The sequence below is a fragment of the Eretmochelys imbricata genome, chromosome 3 (genome assembly GCF_965152235.1).
Source record: "Eretmochelys imbricata isolate rEreImb1 chromosome 3, rEreImb1.hap1, whole genome shotgun sequence".
Lineage (NCBI taxonomy): Eukaryota > Metazoa > Chordata > Testudines > Cheloniidae > Eretmochelys > Eretmochelys imbricata.
Genome location: NC_135574.1, coordinates 77,579,431 through 77,596,679, shown reverse-complemented (window position 1 = coordinate 77,596,679; position 17,249 = coordinate 77,579,431). Strand labels below are relative to the sequence as shown.

The window sequence follows — 17,249 nt, the reverse complement described above, 5'->3', positions numbered from 1 at the left end:
TGGTTCTCGACTAGGGCTTCTAGGAGCTAGAGTTGCAGAAGCAATAACAAAAATATATAATTATAATAATGGTAATAATAATAATAATAACAATAAATCATGAAGCTCTTCATCAGTCCTTATTCATACAGTCAATGGGACTCTATTTGAATCCACTATGATGCCTGAGTAAGTCTTAAATAAACTGAGTTCTCCCTGAGTAAGTCTTGAATAAACACTTACGGAGGACTTCAGGATTTGAACTATAGTAAGTATTTTAATTATTCCTTTTTAGATAATATATATTATCATACGAAGATCAAAGTCTCATTCAGAAAACAGACATTCTAAGTATCTTTTTCTCTAGTTTAATATCCTTCTCAATCAAAAAATGAATTTCTAAATAATGTGTACTCTCTGCCAGCTCTCGATAGATCCTTACACAGTATTGTACAAGACTGATGGTTCCCTGATACAAATAGTAAGAGAGTTGTGTAACTGTGTGTATTAACAAACTGAATACAAACCTAATTTTAAACACATATACACACATTATAACCAACAGAGAAATCCACACAAAAATATTATGACCTGGAATTAGGTAGCACTGGACTTATTAAAATTTAATTCTCCCCTAGATTGGTCTCACTATGAGAACAAATAGCCCAAACATTGGGGTTAATACAGAATCTCCCCAGTCCATGGAGAGACCATACAGCAGCTTCAGGTAAGGAAAGAATCTCTACCTGTTTATAGACAACAACAGTAAGAATGCTTTAGGCCAGAAAAAATCCCACACCCGTTACCACAGCAAAATGTAGAAATATACCTTGCATTATTAGTGCACTAATGTGGGGATCAGAATCCCAGAAATGCAGATGCTATCATTGTTAGTAATTTGTATTACCATAGCACCTGGGATCCCTACTCATGGACCAGGACCCCACTGTGCTAGGCAATGGGAGAAAGATGTGTAGGGAAGAGAAATGGCAAAGGGATTGAGTGCTGCAATAAAGGCAGGGAGAAAGCAATGTACAACTCATCAACCCAAGCTTGGAAAATCTCCTGTCTTTCACACTTTTAACATTAAGTGATACAGCTGCCACTGCCTGAATTGCTTGCAATGTTTTAAGATCCAATGTTCCACAATGCAAACAAGGGAAAGAAAACAGCAAGGTTTCATCAAGGAGATTCTCTTATTTACTCTTCTCTTGGAAGTGGGGTCTTTGTTTTCCTTGTCCATCCCAACAGAAGAAACCAAGCTTTCCATTCCCTTTACCCACAGACCCCAGAGTATCCATGTGATGACTACTGCAGCTCAAACCTACCAGCTCTCATTGGCCCCAGGACAGCAAGAGCTGTTTTACCAGTGCTTCCCAGACCCTGGTTTTCCCAGTCTCAATAAGGTCCTGTCCTGATCGGCAGAAAGGGCATGTTTTCCAGTTGTGTTAGCTCAGTGAAAGGGACTGTGGCATATGCAGTCTTGCCTAGTGGTCACAACTGGACTGGTGTCCACATGTCAAGGACAGCAACGAGGCAGTAGTCAGTGGCAAAAATTGGAGTAATCACTAGAGCCAGGATTAATAAACAAGAGTCAGGGCCAGAGTCGGGCCGGGGTCAGAGACTGGAGACCAGAAAGCAAGGTGTGGTCTTGAGTCACAGAAAGCCAATTGCATGGCTACTTAGACAACTTTCTGGGCTAAACCTCCAGGATTAAATAGTGAGCACGGGCCAATCAGCGGGCCGCTGAGTGCCGTCACTCTGAAAACCTATGGTGGTACTTCCTGTAGCACCTAAACTCCACAGAGCTCCTTGGATAAGGCTTTGCATATCCTTCCAGTAGTGATGTGGGAACATCACCTGGTCCCAGGATCTGTAGACTGGGGTTCTAATCCCACAGATATTTACGCTCAGTTGAGATAGTTTAATACTAAACTAAGTGGAGGGCATGCATTGTATTTTTTTTTTACTTCTGGAGAATGTATAATGGTATTAAAATCCTTAGATAGTTTACTACAAGATTGTCTCTAGTATGAGATCTTCAGTATTAGAATAACTGTCACAAACTAGAATTAAGATGCATTGGCAGAATTGGGGCGGGGGGGGGAGGAGTAGTTGCCTAGCACCTGTCTATGCTATGTGAACAGGACCCCAGCTTTATTAGGTAAGAGATGTCGCCAGTTAAGTTGTCTGAATCATTTATTTTCTAACCAATGACACAAAATATGACATCTGATGGCCTTACAAGTTTTTAATAAATTATTTAACTAAGTTCAGAAACTTGACACTTACCTGTATGAGGTGTTCTCCTTTGCAATGATATATGGTTAAAGTGCACATATTCGATAAGAGAATATTGTTTAAGCTATCAAGAAATGTTACTTTGCTGAAATAAATAATTATTCATTGGGGAGTGGAAAGGCAGAAGCAAATTTGTACAACAAAAGCACATGAAGGATCAGTAAAAGAAAAACTGATTTGGGAGACATATAGCTCCAAAAGTTTTGTTTATATATTCCTCCAGACCTTCAGGTGTTTTTATTAAAACCTCTTTGGTCTGAAAACCAAGTATGAGCAGGACTTCTTGCAAGATTTATTGTACTTTCTGGTTTCACCTGGGAGAGAAATGTTGCCAGAACAAATTTTCTCATTGGATTTGTTTCCTTCATTATTTTTATGCACTGATCGCTCTAGCCTCTGGGCATATGTCTGATTAAATGCAGAAAAGCATTCAAAGGTCCACAACAGACAGCACAAAAGTCCCTTCCTTCAACACCATCACACAACCATAAATAAATCATTGATAATCTACAATCAGACAAAGGATTGACCAAAGAGATGTATATTGGCCCATGCTCTGAAGTTCAGTGAACTCAGGCCCTGCCAGAGGAAGCAAGTTCCACAGCCAAGGGCCCACCACAGAAATACTATGGCTCTACTCTCCACCCTCAACATCCAAATGTGCACTAGGGTGTGTTAGCAAAGGAAATGATCTTAGCTATCATGAAAGTGCATAAACAGACGATGGACCTTTGGGAGCTAGATCTTGAACTGTGATATGCTCTGCAGATTAGCACCTTACCTATCATACATAAAAAGCAACAACAGCATCAGCGAACAGCAAATGGAGGACAGCAGCCATCTGCTACACAGGTTGTTATGAATCACTCGCCAGTGGTGAAACTTCACACAGTTATACTGAGACACGCTTGTCTCTTACAAAATGCGTCACAAACTTTTTAATAACCACACAAATGAGACAGGATTTCAGATAGGGTAAAAAATTTAACAGTGTCTAAATTATTGAAAGGCATTGGTACTTAGACTCTAAAGTGTCACTTTTGAAAAATGTGACTTGGGCTCCTAAGTCACTTAGACACTTTTGAAAATCATTCCCTATGTTTCAAAAATCCATACAGTAAACCAAATGGAACTAATTTTTTATCTACGTTGAGGATGAAAGGTTGGATCCACTCTTTCTAGATTTGATCTGTGGCTCCAGAGAAACTAATATTTCATACCTGGTGTTAAAGCCCCAAGCCATCCCCTCCAATTGAGCATAAAAGCTCTGTTACTACTTTGGTTACTCGATCTTCCATTTGCTTCACTCTGCAGAAAATGCTTCTGCAAAACATCTGGTGTACCAATCCTTCTCATTTCTTCTCAATGCTGAGAAACTCCTGTTCCCACCTCCAGTCTCTGCCCAGGGTTGTAGTGCTAATATGGGGTGGGGGTTGGGGGTGTTCTCCATGGAAAGGAGTGCTCTCAGCTCCTAAGTGTTAATAATGACTATATACAGTGGTTTAGATTTTCTACCTACTGTACAAACATTAGCTAATCTATCTTCTCAGACTTTCTATGAGGTAGGTAAATAAGTATTTATATTTCTATTTTAAAGATTGGTCACAGAGTGGTTACGTGACTTGTCCATGGTCTCATAGCAAATCAGCATCAGAATCCAGGCTACAACCACATTTCTTGAATTCCTGTCTCCTCCTCACCCAATCCACTACACCACTTGTTCCCCAGGCAAGTTACATCTCTTTCTCTGTGTCTCAGTTTTCCCATAACAACCCTAACTTACATGCAACACATTTGTTTCATTATCTGACACCAAGAACTCAAGCAAGATGGAACATCTAGCCACCCCCTAGGTTGTGCAACATAGTATATTCAGTATGAGGTTTTTGGTAACTGTGCACACACAATGTAACTTCTTATTGTGTGTTATCACAATATGGACTTCCCCCCCACACACACACACACTTTCTCCCTACCCTTTATTACAAAATTATTTTACTGTTTTTATTCTCAGAATAAGACAGCCAACAATTGTAGTTTAGTCTAAATTACTTCAGAGTGTTTCATAATGTGCTTCTAAAGATAACATGAATATTTTTGTGAAAAAGTATAGTACATACTAATTTGAGACTGCATGACAGCTCCATGCCTGATATTAAATTTTTGCTGAGAATTGGGTGAGGCTCCCCTTTTTCTTTTTTTTTTCTTTTTTTTTAGTATTATAAAGTGTGGAGACTAGCGAAGTGTGAATTAGCAAGGTTGTACTGCATGGGTGGGTGATTTCTGTTCAGAGTTTCTGAAATAGCGAGGCTACATTCAGATAACGGAAACTGATGTATCATAATCAATGAGAGATGCACAAGAGTCACAAACTCTTTCCTGCTGAAAGGGAAGCAGATTCGATTTGTTGTGGGCCCTCTGGTTAGATTGGATCGCAAATGCTGTTCCTCCACATAAAGGACCCTAATCTACAAGCATCTGAAGAGACCGGGGGAGAATAGGGTCACATTCTGTGGAAAGAGGCAAGACTTCCCCCTGCCTGAATGATTTGAAGGAAACTACACACGGGGACACTGATTTTCCCTCCTTTCAGGCCCCTCCCCATGACTATTTACACTGAAAGGGCAATCTACAGTTCAGATGGTTAAATCCAGGGCAACCACTTCAACCACTGATGACAAACAGAGAATAAATTCAACCGACCTAAACTAGAATTCTTAAGGATTAAAACCAATCATCTGACAAAAGGGTTTGAAATTATACCCTTTCACCAGTGCCATCCACCTCCAGAACAATTCATTACAGTGTGGATGAATGGCTGACTCTGGTGATCGCTTCTAGGGCCAATTAAAGGGGTTAACTGAGCCATGAGAGTTCATAAATGAATCCAGTTCCTTTCCCTCTATTTCTTTCTATAGCTTGAAGATAAAGTAAGGGTGTAATGTGTAAGCTCTGCGGGTTTATATAGTGACAAATGACTATATTACTACTAGCAATATTAGGTCTTTGTCCCAGATACTACAGGCTTTGCTGAGCTTCCTATTTCTCTATAACATCATGAAAAAGAAAGAACATGAGATGTGTAAGCACTGTGGTCCCATGTACTGACAAATGGGAATGGTGCCATTGCCAGTAATAATTCTTTGTCTAGTAACCAGAAGCCCATTATTTCTTTGGTCGCTGTCAAAGGGGACAAAAAGTATAGTCAGAACAGGTGAGAAGAGATTTTAAATCTTAAATTCTCCTTTATGCCTATTTCTAAAGCCACTTTAAGTTTCATTTACAAATATAAGTGGACAAACAATATACTTTTATAGACACCATCATACATGATAATACTTAGAAGTTGCAATACATTCAAAATACATAATAAATGAAATCTAATTAAAAACTTTTTTGAAATCACTGTTTCCAATTAATAAATGTGGTACACTAATGACAAACAAAGTGTAAGTACATGGAAGGATGTAATTTTCCTGTCTCTCTAGCTATCCCAGCTATGTTGATATTTAATACATCATAGCGCTGCTTAAGAGGGACCAGGTTGATATACTTGAAAAATGTTTAACTGTTTACATTATCCATTGATTGTGGTTTAATATTCAGTGTCTGTAAAATCCTTAATATATATTAATAATCTCCACAGGCATTAAAAAAAAGAGTTAAAAAAACTACCTAATTTTTTGTGGCTCATTTAGCACAGTATATATATATATATATATATATATATATAGTTTAAATAACCAGATATGAATATTCAACAAATGATACAAAATTTGATATTTTTCAAATTAAATATTAATGCAGTATCTGATAAAAGCAGAAGAGGTGAAGCTCTGTCAGCACAGTTATATTAAAAGCTCTATTTTTTTTCAAAAATTGTGTATAATATTAGACTGAAGGCATAAAGTAAGGACTCCTGATTTCCAATCAATGTGACAATTGTGGGGTTTTCAACTTTTTTTCCCCAACAAATTGAAACATTAAAACTATTATAATACAATAAATAATAAAAATCAATAGTTGTAGGAGTGAAAGACAACAGGGTTGGTGTGTTTTTTTTAAACAGGAAAACATCTGTTTGGTTATCTGCCATTTAAAATAAGGCCTTTTTTAAAAATTTAAGTATAATTATAATTAGTTATATCATCCTCTTTCACAGCAAAACTTGGGGAGCAGGAACCAGATGAACAAAAACTCTGAGATTCCCCCTGTAATTTCCTGCAATATCTTCTATTTATGGTTCACCCCTACAGGGGAAGAAGCAGAAGATCTGAGGTGAATTGACTTTAGCGGAACCAGGATTTCACTTCTGCTTTCTACTCTGTGTTGATCCACTTTCAGGCTCAGTGCCGAACACTGGAACTATGATACAAGGACCTCCTCTACCATTGTCTGTCCCTGGAACCTCTAATAAAGGGGATTAGACTATGCAAAGGGTTGGAGAGGGAGGGACACAGAAGAAGTAACACAGCCTCGGGATGTATTATCTTATTGATGAAGTTCCTACTAGATGTCCTGGAAAAGAACAATACATGCTCCTGCCCTTGACCTGCCTCACAACATGTGGAACCTCAGAGCTCAGGAGTTTCTTCTGAAATATCTCTGTCAGAAGGAGATGGTGCCAGGAGGTGGCTGACACCATCTTTTGCCTTTTGACCTAGATGTGACAGTTACTCAATACTGTTATTGGGTAAAAGCCACAGTATGTTAAATTTCAGAGTACCAGCCGTGTTAGTCTGTATTCTCAAAAAGAAAAGGAGTACTTGTGGCACCTTAGAGACTTACAAATTTATTTGAGCATAAGCTTTTGTGAACTACAGCGCACTTCATCGGATGCATCCGATGAAGTGAGCTGTAGCTCACAAAAGCTTATGCTCAAATAAATTTGTTAGTCTCTAAGATGCCACAAGTACTCCTTTTCAGTATGTTAAATGTTTCCCATAGGATTAGTGAAGAGACATCTCTCATAAAAGCTCTATACTTTGGATGGGTACCTTATAACTATAAAGCCTGAGCTGACCTCACTCACACCAATGTAAGCCTGGTGCAAGTAAATGTATGCTAATAGAGTAACACCGGTCTAAAACTGGGGTAAGATAAGAATCAGTTCTATAGTTTCCATAGACTTCTAGCAAAACTTCTGAATGAGTAATTACAGTGCATGGAGTTTAAATACACTTCTTAGTATAAAAACTTTTATGATGTAATTAGCTTTAATGGAGACTTTAAATATTACATATTTTTTAAAAACATCTCTAAATACCACTATTGTTAATTTTTAGAGTACCATCAGTGTGTGTGACTCTGGATAAGAACACAATATATGGGTAATATTTTTATACACATGAGGAAAAATCACATAGGCCCAACTGAAGTTAATGGCAAAACTCCCAAGGACTTCAATGGGTGCCAAGATATCATTCATAATATTTCTTTTTCACAAAATAAATGATGTTATCCTACATGCCAGATCAATTGATACCTACTATTAAAGCACAAATGATTATATTCTAAAACATTACCACGCACATGCAAATATACAAGGCTATTTAGAACAAGGAATCAAACTTGCTCCTTAACGTTCCCCATTGGGCAATCCCACACGTTATGCATTCTGTGAGCTCTGCATAAATATGAGTGTGTAACTCTTCAGTATGCATCGGGTGCTGCTCATACATTTGAAAACATGAGTGTTAATTTCAGCCTCACTTTGCCCATCTCTAAAATGGGTATAATAATAATTATAACACAAGGAGAGTGTGAAGAATAAATAATGTTTATAAAATACATGGACATCACTGGAGGAAGGTGCTTACTGTGCACAGGATTAACATCTCCTAGGAATGTTGTTATTGGATTTATCCAATGATTTCCAATAATCAGAGATCTACAGGACAAGAGATTTCTAAAATAGGCTGAAAAACCTTCTCATTTAGTGATATGTTGACTTGACTTGAGAAAACAAAGTATTTTTTTATTATAAAGGAGAAGTTTTTTATGTTAAATTACATAATCACATTTTAAAGAAGTCCATTGTAACACCAGACAAATATTTCTCTGTGTTACGACCAAATGGCTCTGGAATTAGCATAATCCAGAATATCTCCCTTTTTAAATGAAAGTAAGTAAAGAACATAGTTCAAAAGATACAAAAAGAAGCAAAAATGACAGTTACTTTAAAATATTAGGTTGCAAGTAAATATAAATATGGTATTTTGTTTGAGATAAAATTAGTATGGCTGTCCAGTACTAAGTCACATTTTTAGTCTATCAATTGTGAATGCAACTAATGACTAATCTGTAAGCAATAATTAAAATGAGATTTGGTCCTGTGACTTTAGAACAACTGAGTGACTGGATTGCAGGTTACAATTCTAAGGGTTTTGTAATTAGACAGGCATGCACAAACTAATCTATAAATTGGTATTCATACCGTCATAAATCCATCCAGCAAACCTGAATCAGGTTTAGGAGGTGCTTGCAATCGTTCCATGGACCACTTTTCAATGATGGAGGCCACCTGGCTGTTCTCTGTGTTTAAGATTCTGAATCCAGTCATGTTAACGCCACTATACCGGTAAGGTTCCACATCAAGAGCAAAAAGGTCCTGAAAGAGATGTTTGCAACATAAATGCTTTTTATATGTCATTTCTTAATGCAGGCATTTAACCACCTCCGTGGAGATAAGCACTGTAATGTGCCATGACCAACAGTATTGTGCATGCTACTAAGTGCCGTATGTTCCATGTACAGGTCTGGTTGGGGTCTATTCCATCTTATACACACATAACTCCAACTGATGCTAGTGGGAGTTCCCTGTACGTAAAGAGGAAAGAACATATCCCACAGTCATAAACAAAGCACATTAGGAAAAAAATTAAGCCCAGTGGCTGAAATTGCTAGTTACAAATACTCCATAAAATGTAATCAGACTTTAATATTATTTGCTAATTTAACAATCCTTTTTTCTGTAGTTCAGATACTGAATTTAAATGATAAAATAAAATGACAGATTCCCTGCACTTTCCTCAGACTATTTCTCTCTGTTAAGCAGAATACACTCTTCCTGTTTTTATCTTGGTCTATTATCTCTATTATTTTTACCTTATTATTATTTTTACCTTAATGAGCTACAGAACACCTTGTAGAGAATTAGTCTCCATTATCTCAAAAACAGAATAAATGTTAAAAGCTCATTATTAAATTTAGACATTTTCAGTTGGATGTTGTAGAAAAATGCATATCCCGAGTAACAAAATATTCTGGTTTTTATACATCTTTCATACTGATCTATCACTGAATACAATATTTTCCTGTTCTTCGGAACACATAAATGTCTTTAATCAATCTGATCTATTAATTTCTCTATTGTATTACAACATTTTAATTAAGATCTTTTCTAAAAAAGAAAATAGGCATATGTGTAGGGGAGAAAATAAGGTTAGAAAAAAAGAAAAATAAGTAGAAATTTTGGATGGAACAAGTGATTTCAAGAACAAGGTCCCGATCCTTCACTGTGATTCTTCAGTGCAGACCCCAGTACCTCTGGGGAGTCCAGAGATCTTCACTAGAGAATTCTGATGCAGAATTGGAACTTAAATATGAAGTTGGTGAAAAATATAACTTTTATGACTCAGTAAGCAGAGCTTCAACCAGCAGAAAGTGCTTCAGTACTACATAGCAGGCTGCACCAAGACTGTTCTTTTTTCTGATTTCCTTAGTAATATGTCTAGTGAAGGTGATAGAGACCCTTATTTAGCAGTCCTGCACCGAATTATATTTTGATAAACACTGCATCCTCCATACAATTCAACCTACAGTGCTTGTCCTTCATCTCCTTTTTTTAAATTGCCCATTTAATATATTCTAGTTTTCTGTGAAATTGTAATGTTAGGGCTGATATTTATCAGAATGCATTTATTTACCCATTGAAGAGAAAGCAGAGCAATAACAGGGATAGCAGTATATGATGAATTGCTCGTTGTTAACATTAGAACTCAAACCTAATCTCAAAGATAGTTATCCTTCTGGATTCTAATTAGGGCTTATGGTATTATTTTTCATATACAATGTATAGGATATGTACAAGTATCAGGGGGTAGACGTCTTAGTCTGTATCCACAAAAACAACAAGGAGTTTAGTGGCACCTTAAAGACTAACAGATTTATTTGGGCATCAGCTTTTGTGGGTAAAAAAACACTTCTTCAGATGCAGAAGTGGTGTTTTACCCACGAAAGCTAATGCCCAAATAAATCTGTTAGTCTTTAACGTGTCACCGGACTCCTTAGGATACATGCAGTGCTTAATTTGTGCCAAGGCTTAACTTGGCTGAGCCCCGTCATCTATCGGTTTGGCAGTTCATAGCCCCAGCACCGTTGGGCTTGCTGCATGAGTTATGACTGTAAAAAACTTGCTTCAGCTTCAGCACCTAATTGCTTGAGCCCTGACACCTCTTTCATCACAAATTAAGCACTGGCTATGTCGGAATTCAGTGTGTGCCTTCAGTTTGACATCTATTTACAAATTTCCATACTTGCGTCCTTATTCTAAAGATATTGTACATTTTAGCAGAATAGCTAAAAGTAATAAGAACTATGTTGCAGTAATGCTGTACTCTTACAGAATTTCTTTCCCTTCAAATTTCAGATGCTTTCAAACATCTGCACAAAAAAACCCCAACCTCATAACTAATTATTTAATCCAAACACATTCATGTGTACACAAAAGTATAACAAATATACACAACAACTCGGTGTATTAATGAGCTAGTGCATTAGGCCCCTGAATCAGTCACTGGAGAATACAGTTCTGAAGACTGCTTTAAATGCTGTGATTGGAAAATTTATTTGACAGGCTTTCACTGTGCCAGGTAAGAAGCAATTAATAAATCAAAGCAGCTGAAACTCTGTTGCAAGTTACAGAGCTCTACTGCAGCATCAAAATCTATCACCTGCTGGCGTATGCCAAATTATCCTTTTCTGTCACTGATTCAGGCTGGTCCTTCAGGCACCTAAAGAAACTAGTGTTCCAAGAAGCAAATGGAAATATTTAATTACAGCAAAATCCTGATTTTAAAATTTAGTAAAAAGTCCATTCTAGAATATAAAGCAAAGAAACAAATGCAATGAGATAGAAAGCTCAAGTCACTCAAACCAGCAATTCTCACCAATGAGCCAAATTAAAATACAATATACAAAATTAAAACTGAGACGTCTGGAATCATTTGGTCAGTCTGAGAGCTTTGACAAGGTGAATTATAAACTGTGTGCAATTCCAGCATCTCTGAGTTCCACAAAGGCCCAAAGAAAAGTTATGGTTATGTAAAATCTTCTCTGCTTTTACTAACCTAATGAGGTTCATCTTTAAGAGTTATTTCATTAAAGGCCAGTACTCAGGCTGTTCCAGTGCTGCTCTTTTCCATGTTTTGCAATCTCTATACTATGATTCAGTGATGACTGTTCATTGAGTCCACATAAAGGTCTCATTTCAGCAAGGTACTTGAGCACGTCTCATTTTAAACACATTACATAGACCCACTGAAGTGGGACCATCTGCATGCTTAAAATGACACACACGCTCAAGAACCTTGCTGAACTGAGGACTGAATGTGCCCATTTGATCCATAATAGGAGTAAGATAAAATAATGTATATAATTTGAATTTTACTAATGTTTTCCCATTTCTCAGGGTGGAATTTTAAAAACTTCTAAATTCTTCCCTGATAGCCTTCTCATATATAGCTTGGAAGTAATGCAAGAACACATTACTTGAGAGTAGAGTTGAGTGAATTGTGAAAAAGATTGTCACATGAATATTTGTTTAAATTTGAAAACATATTTAGATTCAGCTTTTCCAGTTCTTGAGGTTAGCACCAAATTTTCAGCATGAATGCTCCAATATTCATCAAAGTTGATTTTTATGGTGCATATGTAATTCCAGAGCTCTCCATTCTTCCCAAGTTGGTATTTACATAAAGGAAAAGAAACAATACCACATGACTTATGTAATTAATCACCACACAGGAAATTTTAAATTGTGGTTTGAAATTATTCACAATGAATTATTTAGTACTCATCGGTGGACGAAGAATTGTTTGCCAAAGAAATTAATAACTAACTTGGAATAATGAATATATCTGAGAATTTTACAACTTGTTCATTGAAAAAACAGTAAGGAGAAAAATGACAAGACTCATAGAATAATTATTAATTGTGGATTTATTATGCTCTCAGCTCTACTCAAAAGTGTAAATCTCTAATGCTACAAAATAATTTTCTCAGGTCTATTAGTTACCAGTGTACAGTGTTGAACATTAATTAAAATATCCTCATGAGTTTTCATTGGACATAACAAAACTTGATGGAGAAAACATCCATACCTGAGAGACCATTCCTGAGAGACCTCTTTCACACTGTCAAGTAATATAATTAAGATGGCTAAGGCCTTTGTTCAATGTTATTGGCATGTTTTTATAAGCTACTTACCAATGTGGTAAAGATATAATGATAGTATTCTGTCATCATTCCCATAGCTAAAGCCTAAAAAAATAAACGAAAGATTAATATTTTGAGGTCACATAACATACTTTTTAGTTGCACCTTTACAGCAAATTAAAAAGCAAAAGTGGAACACTATTTGGAACAGACTATAAGGTAGGAATTATACTAAAATTAGGTCAAGCAAATCATTTCTTAATAGTTAGAACAGATTACTGACTATTAAAGGAATTTATGAACCAGATCTTCTGATAAAAAGATTATTATTATAATGTTTAGAGCTGTAATTATGAAAGAGGCTTAGAGTTTTACATATTAATGGGAGCATTAACTTGCCACACAAAATCTGAACTAAGAATATTTTACTTCATTGTATTTATAATGTCTCCACTAACTAATAACCTAATGAAAAACACAATTCTACTTTGATTAACAATATGACTCAATTAAAAACTAGTGTTAGCAAAATAAGTGGGATGTTGATTGATAGACAGACAGACAAATAGATCAACAGATCAAGCTTTGGGCACTTTTACCATATTTCTTTAGCATTAACGGAGCATATCAAATATCGGTACCATTATTCAAAAAGTATAGAAAACTAGCAAGTATGTCTTCCTGCCTTCCTAAAAGCACAACACAGAATAATTTCAGCTCAGTTGTGTATTTTCAATTTCGTATATATTTTTGTTGGCAAAATAAGGGCAAGTATTCTTAAATACAGTTTTAAAGAAGTGGGTTGGGGATCTCTCCTCATTCTAATTCATTATTCTTCTACCTTAAAGGGCAGTTCCAATCCGAAAAGTACTCTGCAGAACAGCCTCCTTTGTGTATTAAGATTTATATCTAATCATTTTAGTAACTAAAACTTTTAGTTACTTTTTTTTAGCACTGAAAAGATAACATAGCTATGGGAGAAGAATTTGGATTCTGTTTCTTTTTGTGCACCAACAGCACTCTTTTATCAATTACATCTGTTCGAACCTACTGATGGCAAGAGGAAGAGTCACTGTGAACACAATTCGGAAACAATTAATTTTTCAGATATATACGTGAGATCCTAGTTTGTCCTCCAGAAGCTTTGCTGCTTGTGACACTGCATGAGAAGGCAAGTCGCAACAAGACTGTAGTTATGGGGGGGAAAAGTTAGGAGTCTACAAGTTTGAATGTTCAGACTCAAGCATTACTTCATTTTCTTGCTAAGTGGTGAAACCTCACCACTGGGTACAGCTAAGGAGTGCCTGTATGCATTGGGAATCCTCATTCACCAAAACTATAGAGCAGCAATGGAGCTACTCAGAGACCACTACTGCACCCTCACGCTGAATGTGCTGCATCACCTTAGACAGGGAAGGAGAATAACTATTACCCACCCCTACCACTTCCCTGTCCCTGTCCCTAAAGAAGTTGGAGGATCCCAGTGGAGTATAACCGTGTAGCATACAGCTGGTGCAGAAAGTTTGGGCAAGCTCTTGTGAATTCTGCCATATGCTCCTTGCATTCCCACAGGCACACAATGGAAATGCAGCAGTTTAACCATGTTTAGGGTCCTCCACAATCATGGCAGGAGGGCAGAGAGAATTTGGCCCCTAAGAAAATACCCAAGGGGAACTGACAGTATGAGTAATTTTCTCAGTGGAACATATTAGTGTGCTCATCTGGTAAGGAAAAGAGAGATTTAATTTACAAACATACTCAAGTGGTTTGTCAATCAACGCAAGGTTGAGTTTTCTATTATTGAAATACACTATTGGAATTCTATTCATTTGATTATGGAATATACTAAAATAAGAAGTCTAAATTAAAATTGTTCATTGTGCAGAATAACACTAAACAAACATTCTAAATTTGCTTTCTGTTCAGAGTGCCAGTCTATGAGTGGTTTCAGAGTAACAGCCATGTTAGTCTGTATTCGCAAAAAGAAAAGGAGTACTTGTGGCACCTTAGAGACTAACCAATTTATTTGAGCATAAGCTTTCGTGAGCTACAGCTCACTTCATCGGATGCATACCCAACAGGACATTCATCATTATAAGATAATATAAAAGATTTTTCCAAGTAACATTTGCCTCCAGAGACTTGTAAATAAAGCTCTTGCTCCATCCCAACCAAATAAAAGAAAAGTGGCTATCATTATAATCTCATATAACATTAGCTCAGGAGGACTTGGTTGATTTTCCAGTAGAAAGAGCTCAGTAAAATTCACACACAATTTTAAAATCAGTTGAGACTAGGTGTTCCTGTTATTTGTTAGGAAATATACTAGGCCATCTGAAGTGATGTAATGATTACCTGTTTTAAAATGCCTGCTGCCATTTCATGACTGCAGTCAAAGATCACATGGAACTCCTTGCCTCTTTTCATCTCCTTTAGTAAAGGCTTAGCATCCTTTGTGTCAGCTGGTAACTGACGGATTTTTAGTCTCAGGTTGTACCGTGATGGAGCTTTAATGAGCTCTTGTAATCGAATAAGGCCTTAAAGAAAATATGAAAGAGACAGGAAAGGAAAATTATTGAAACAAAAATGAAATGACCTGGCAAGAGAAAATAGCTTATTACAAAATATTTGCAATTTCCTGATTCTTTCCCCTTCTTATGAGTACGCTACAGTGTGTATAAATTTGTGCTTAAAGAAATGTCTGGGATCCCATTGCTTTCTTGACACAATTCTTTTTTCTTCATTAATATTAATAGACAGTAAGCAGCCTGAGTTGGGATTACGTCCAGGAATGCAGACAAATCTTCCTTTTTGCATTTTCTTGAAGCTATGATATTCTTCTCTAAATAATATATATATAATTATTATAATTCAATTAAAGCAATAGCCCAGACTAATAGTTTGTAATCAGACTACTCATTCTCATGACTAATCTATCAGGTTTATATACACAGCTGAAGTTCATTACAGTACCATGGAACATTTTCACATAATCCACACCAGGCTACTAAGAGCGTTAATTTATCTTTCTTAATTATACAATTAACAAGCAGCTTCAAAAGCACAGCAAAAAGGGGTACAGAATAAACAGTAGGCTCATGTCACTTAATTCCTCTTTAACATACTACAAAACATTTTGAATTACTTATTCCTCCCCCTCCCCCCCCCCCACCCAAGGAGTTACATATATGGAAATTTCTCAGAAATCTTTTAGTTCAAATCAATGTGACAGTGCAGAGTTGGTTTACAGATCATTGGTCTGTGACCAATACTAAACCTCATGTTGTTTAACTGTATTGAAAATGACAGCGTAAAAGCTGCTCTTCCCTAAAGTAACAGTTCATTTCAGTGTTAGCAAGAACGATGTATTCTTATGGGTAAACTTTCTCCCTGGCATGTGAAGAATTGGGTGTGCATAACTCACTGGCAGTAATGGCTGTTATATGCCATCAGTACTTCATATGTGATGCTTGGGACCAATTTTCCACCTACCTACCAAAGTCAATGAAAGTTCTGTCTTTGACTTCAGCTGGAGTAGGATCAGGCCCTAAAAGATATCTCCAATGTCTGAAATTACCTACTTCCTTTCAAGATAGAGATATTAATGAGGAAGGTTCATGAAATGATGTTAGCTGTCATGCATTATCATCATGTGTAACTTTACACAGAGCAAAAAGCTGAAAATTCACCTTAAAATTCTATTTAGATATTATGCAATAGCAGAAGCTATCTTACATTCATTTGACCTATGGAAAACTTTACAAAATGTTGTCCCTCACCTATAGTTAGTGTGTTTTTACTTTTGTGACACTATGTAATTTATAAAATAAATGTAATTGTTCAAAACACTTTATAACATGTAAGGAGTGACAAAAAATGAATAGAATATGTTAGTATCTCAAAAAGCCTATTCCAAACTAAAGAGGCACGAACACTGACAATACAGAACAGTCTCCTGAATAAGCACGGTCAGTTGTGTTTATAAAGCTCAACTGAATTATGTAGGCCACAAAACATGTTCCACTGTACTAAACGGTTCACTTTGGTAGTCCACTGGGCCATAAGCTACAATAAATATTTGTTCATTCCTGTTTAGACTCATAACATAAATCCATGCTGGCACTAATTCAACAGTTTTCAGCTTGTAAGGCTCCCTGGGGAATGACTTTGAAGAGCAAAAATCTTTCACTAGCAGGAGCGGCTGTCCCTTGCTTAGGATTTCAAGGATTCATCACTTTGTGGAAAATGAACAGTACAGAGAATTGAAGCTAAGTCTGAGGGAGTAGCTCTCATTACAGTTACCCTACAGCTCCTACAACAAAGAAATGCTTCACAAAAGAATGATAATACAGTACTTAGTATCCATTTACCCATTGTTTTTATTTGTACATAACAGCCCAGAGTTGCAAGCTGCTGAGCAACATCAGCTCTCACTAAGATTTTACTGAGAATTCAGGTTGTTCAACGTTTCTCAGGTTTAGGTCAAACTTAGAAAGAACACATGCTTGTGCTCATGCACAGTGAAGGCTGAC

General features: G+C 36.6%; 1 protein-coding gene across 1 annotated transcript in view; it reads right to left on the bottom strand.

Annotated features, from left to right (window-relative positions):
• Nucleotides 1-17,249, bottom strand: part of GRIK2 (glutamate ionotropic receptor kainate type subunit 2) — a 601,587-nt gene that overhangs the window by 374,246 nt on the left and 210,092 nt on the right. Inside the window, exons 4-6 of the mRNA XM_077811691.1 lie at nucleotides 15,073-15,254; nucleotides 12,769-12,822; nucleotides 8,717-8,890 (exon numbers count right to left, since the gene is read on the bottom strand). Of these exons, the coding sequence (XP_077667817.1) occupies nucleotides 8,717-8,890; nucleotides 12,769-12,822; nucleotides 15,073-15,254 (410 nt within the window). The remainder of the gene's footprint in view (nucleotides 1-8,716; nucleotides 8,891-12,768; nucleotides 12,823-15,072; nucleotides 15,255-17,249) is intronic.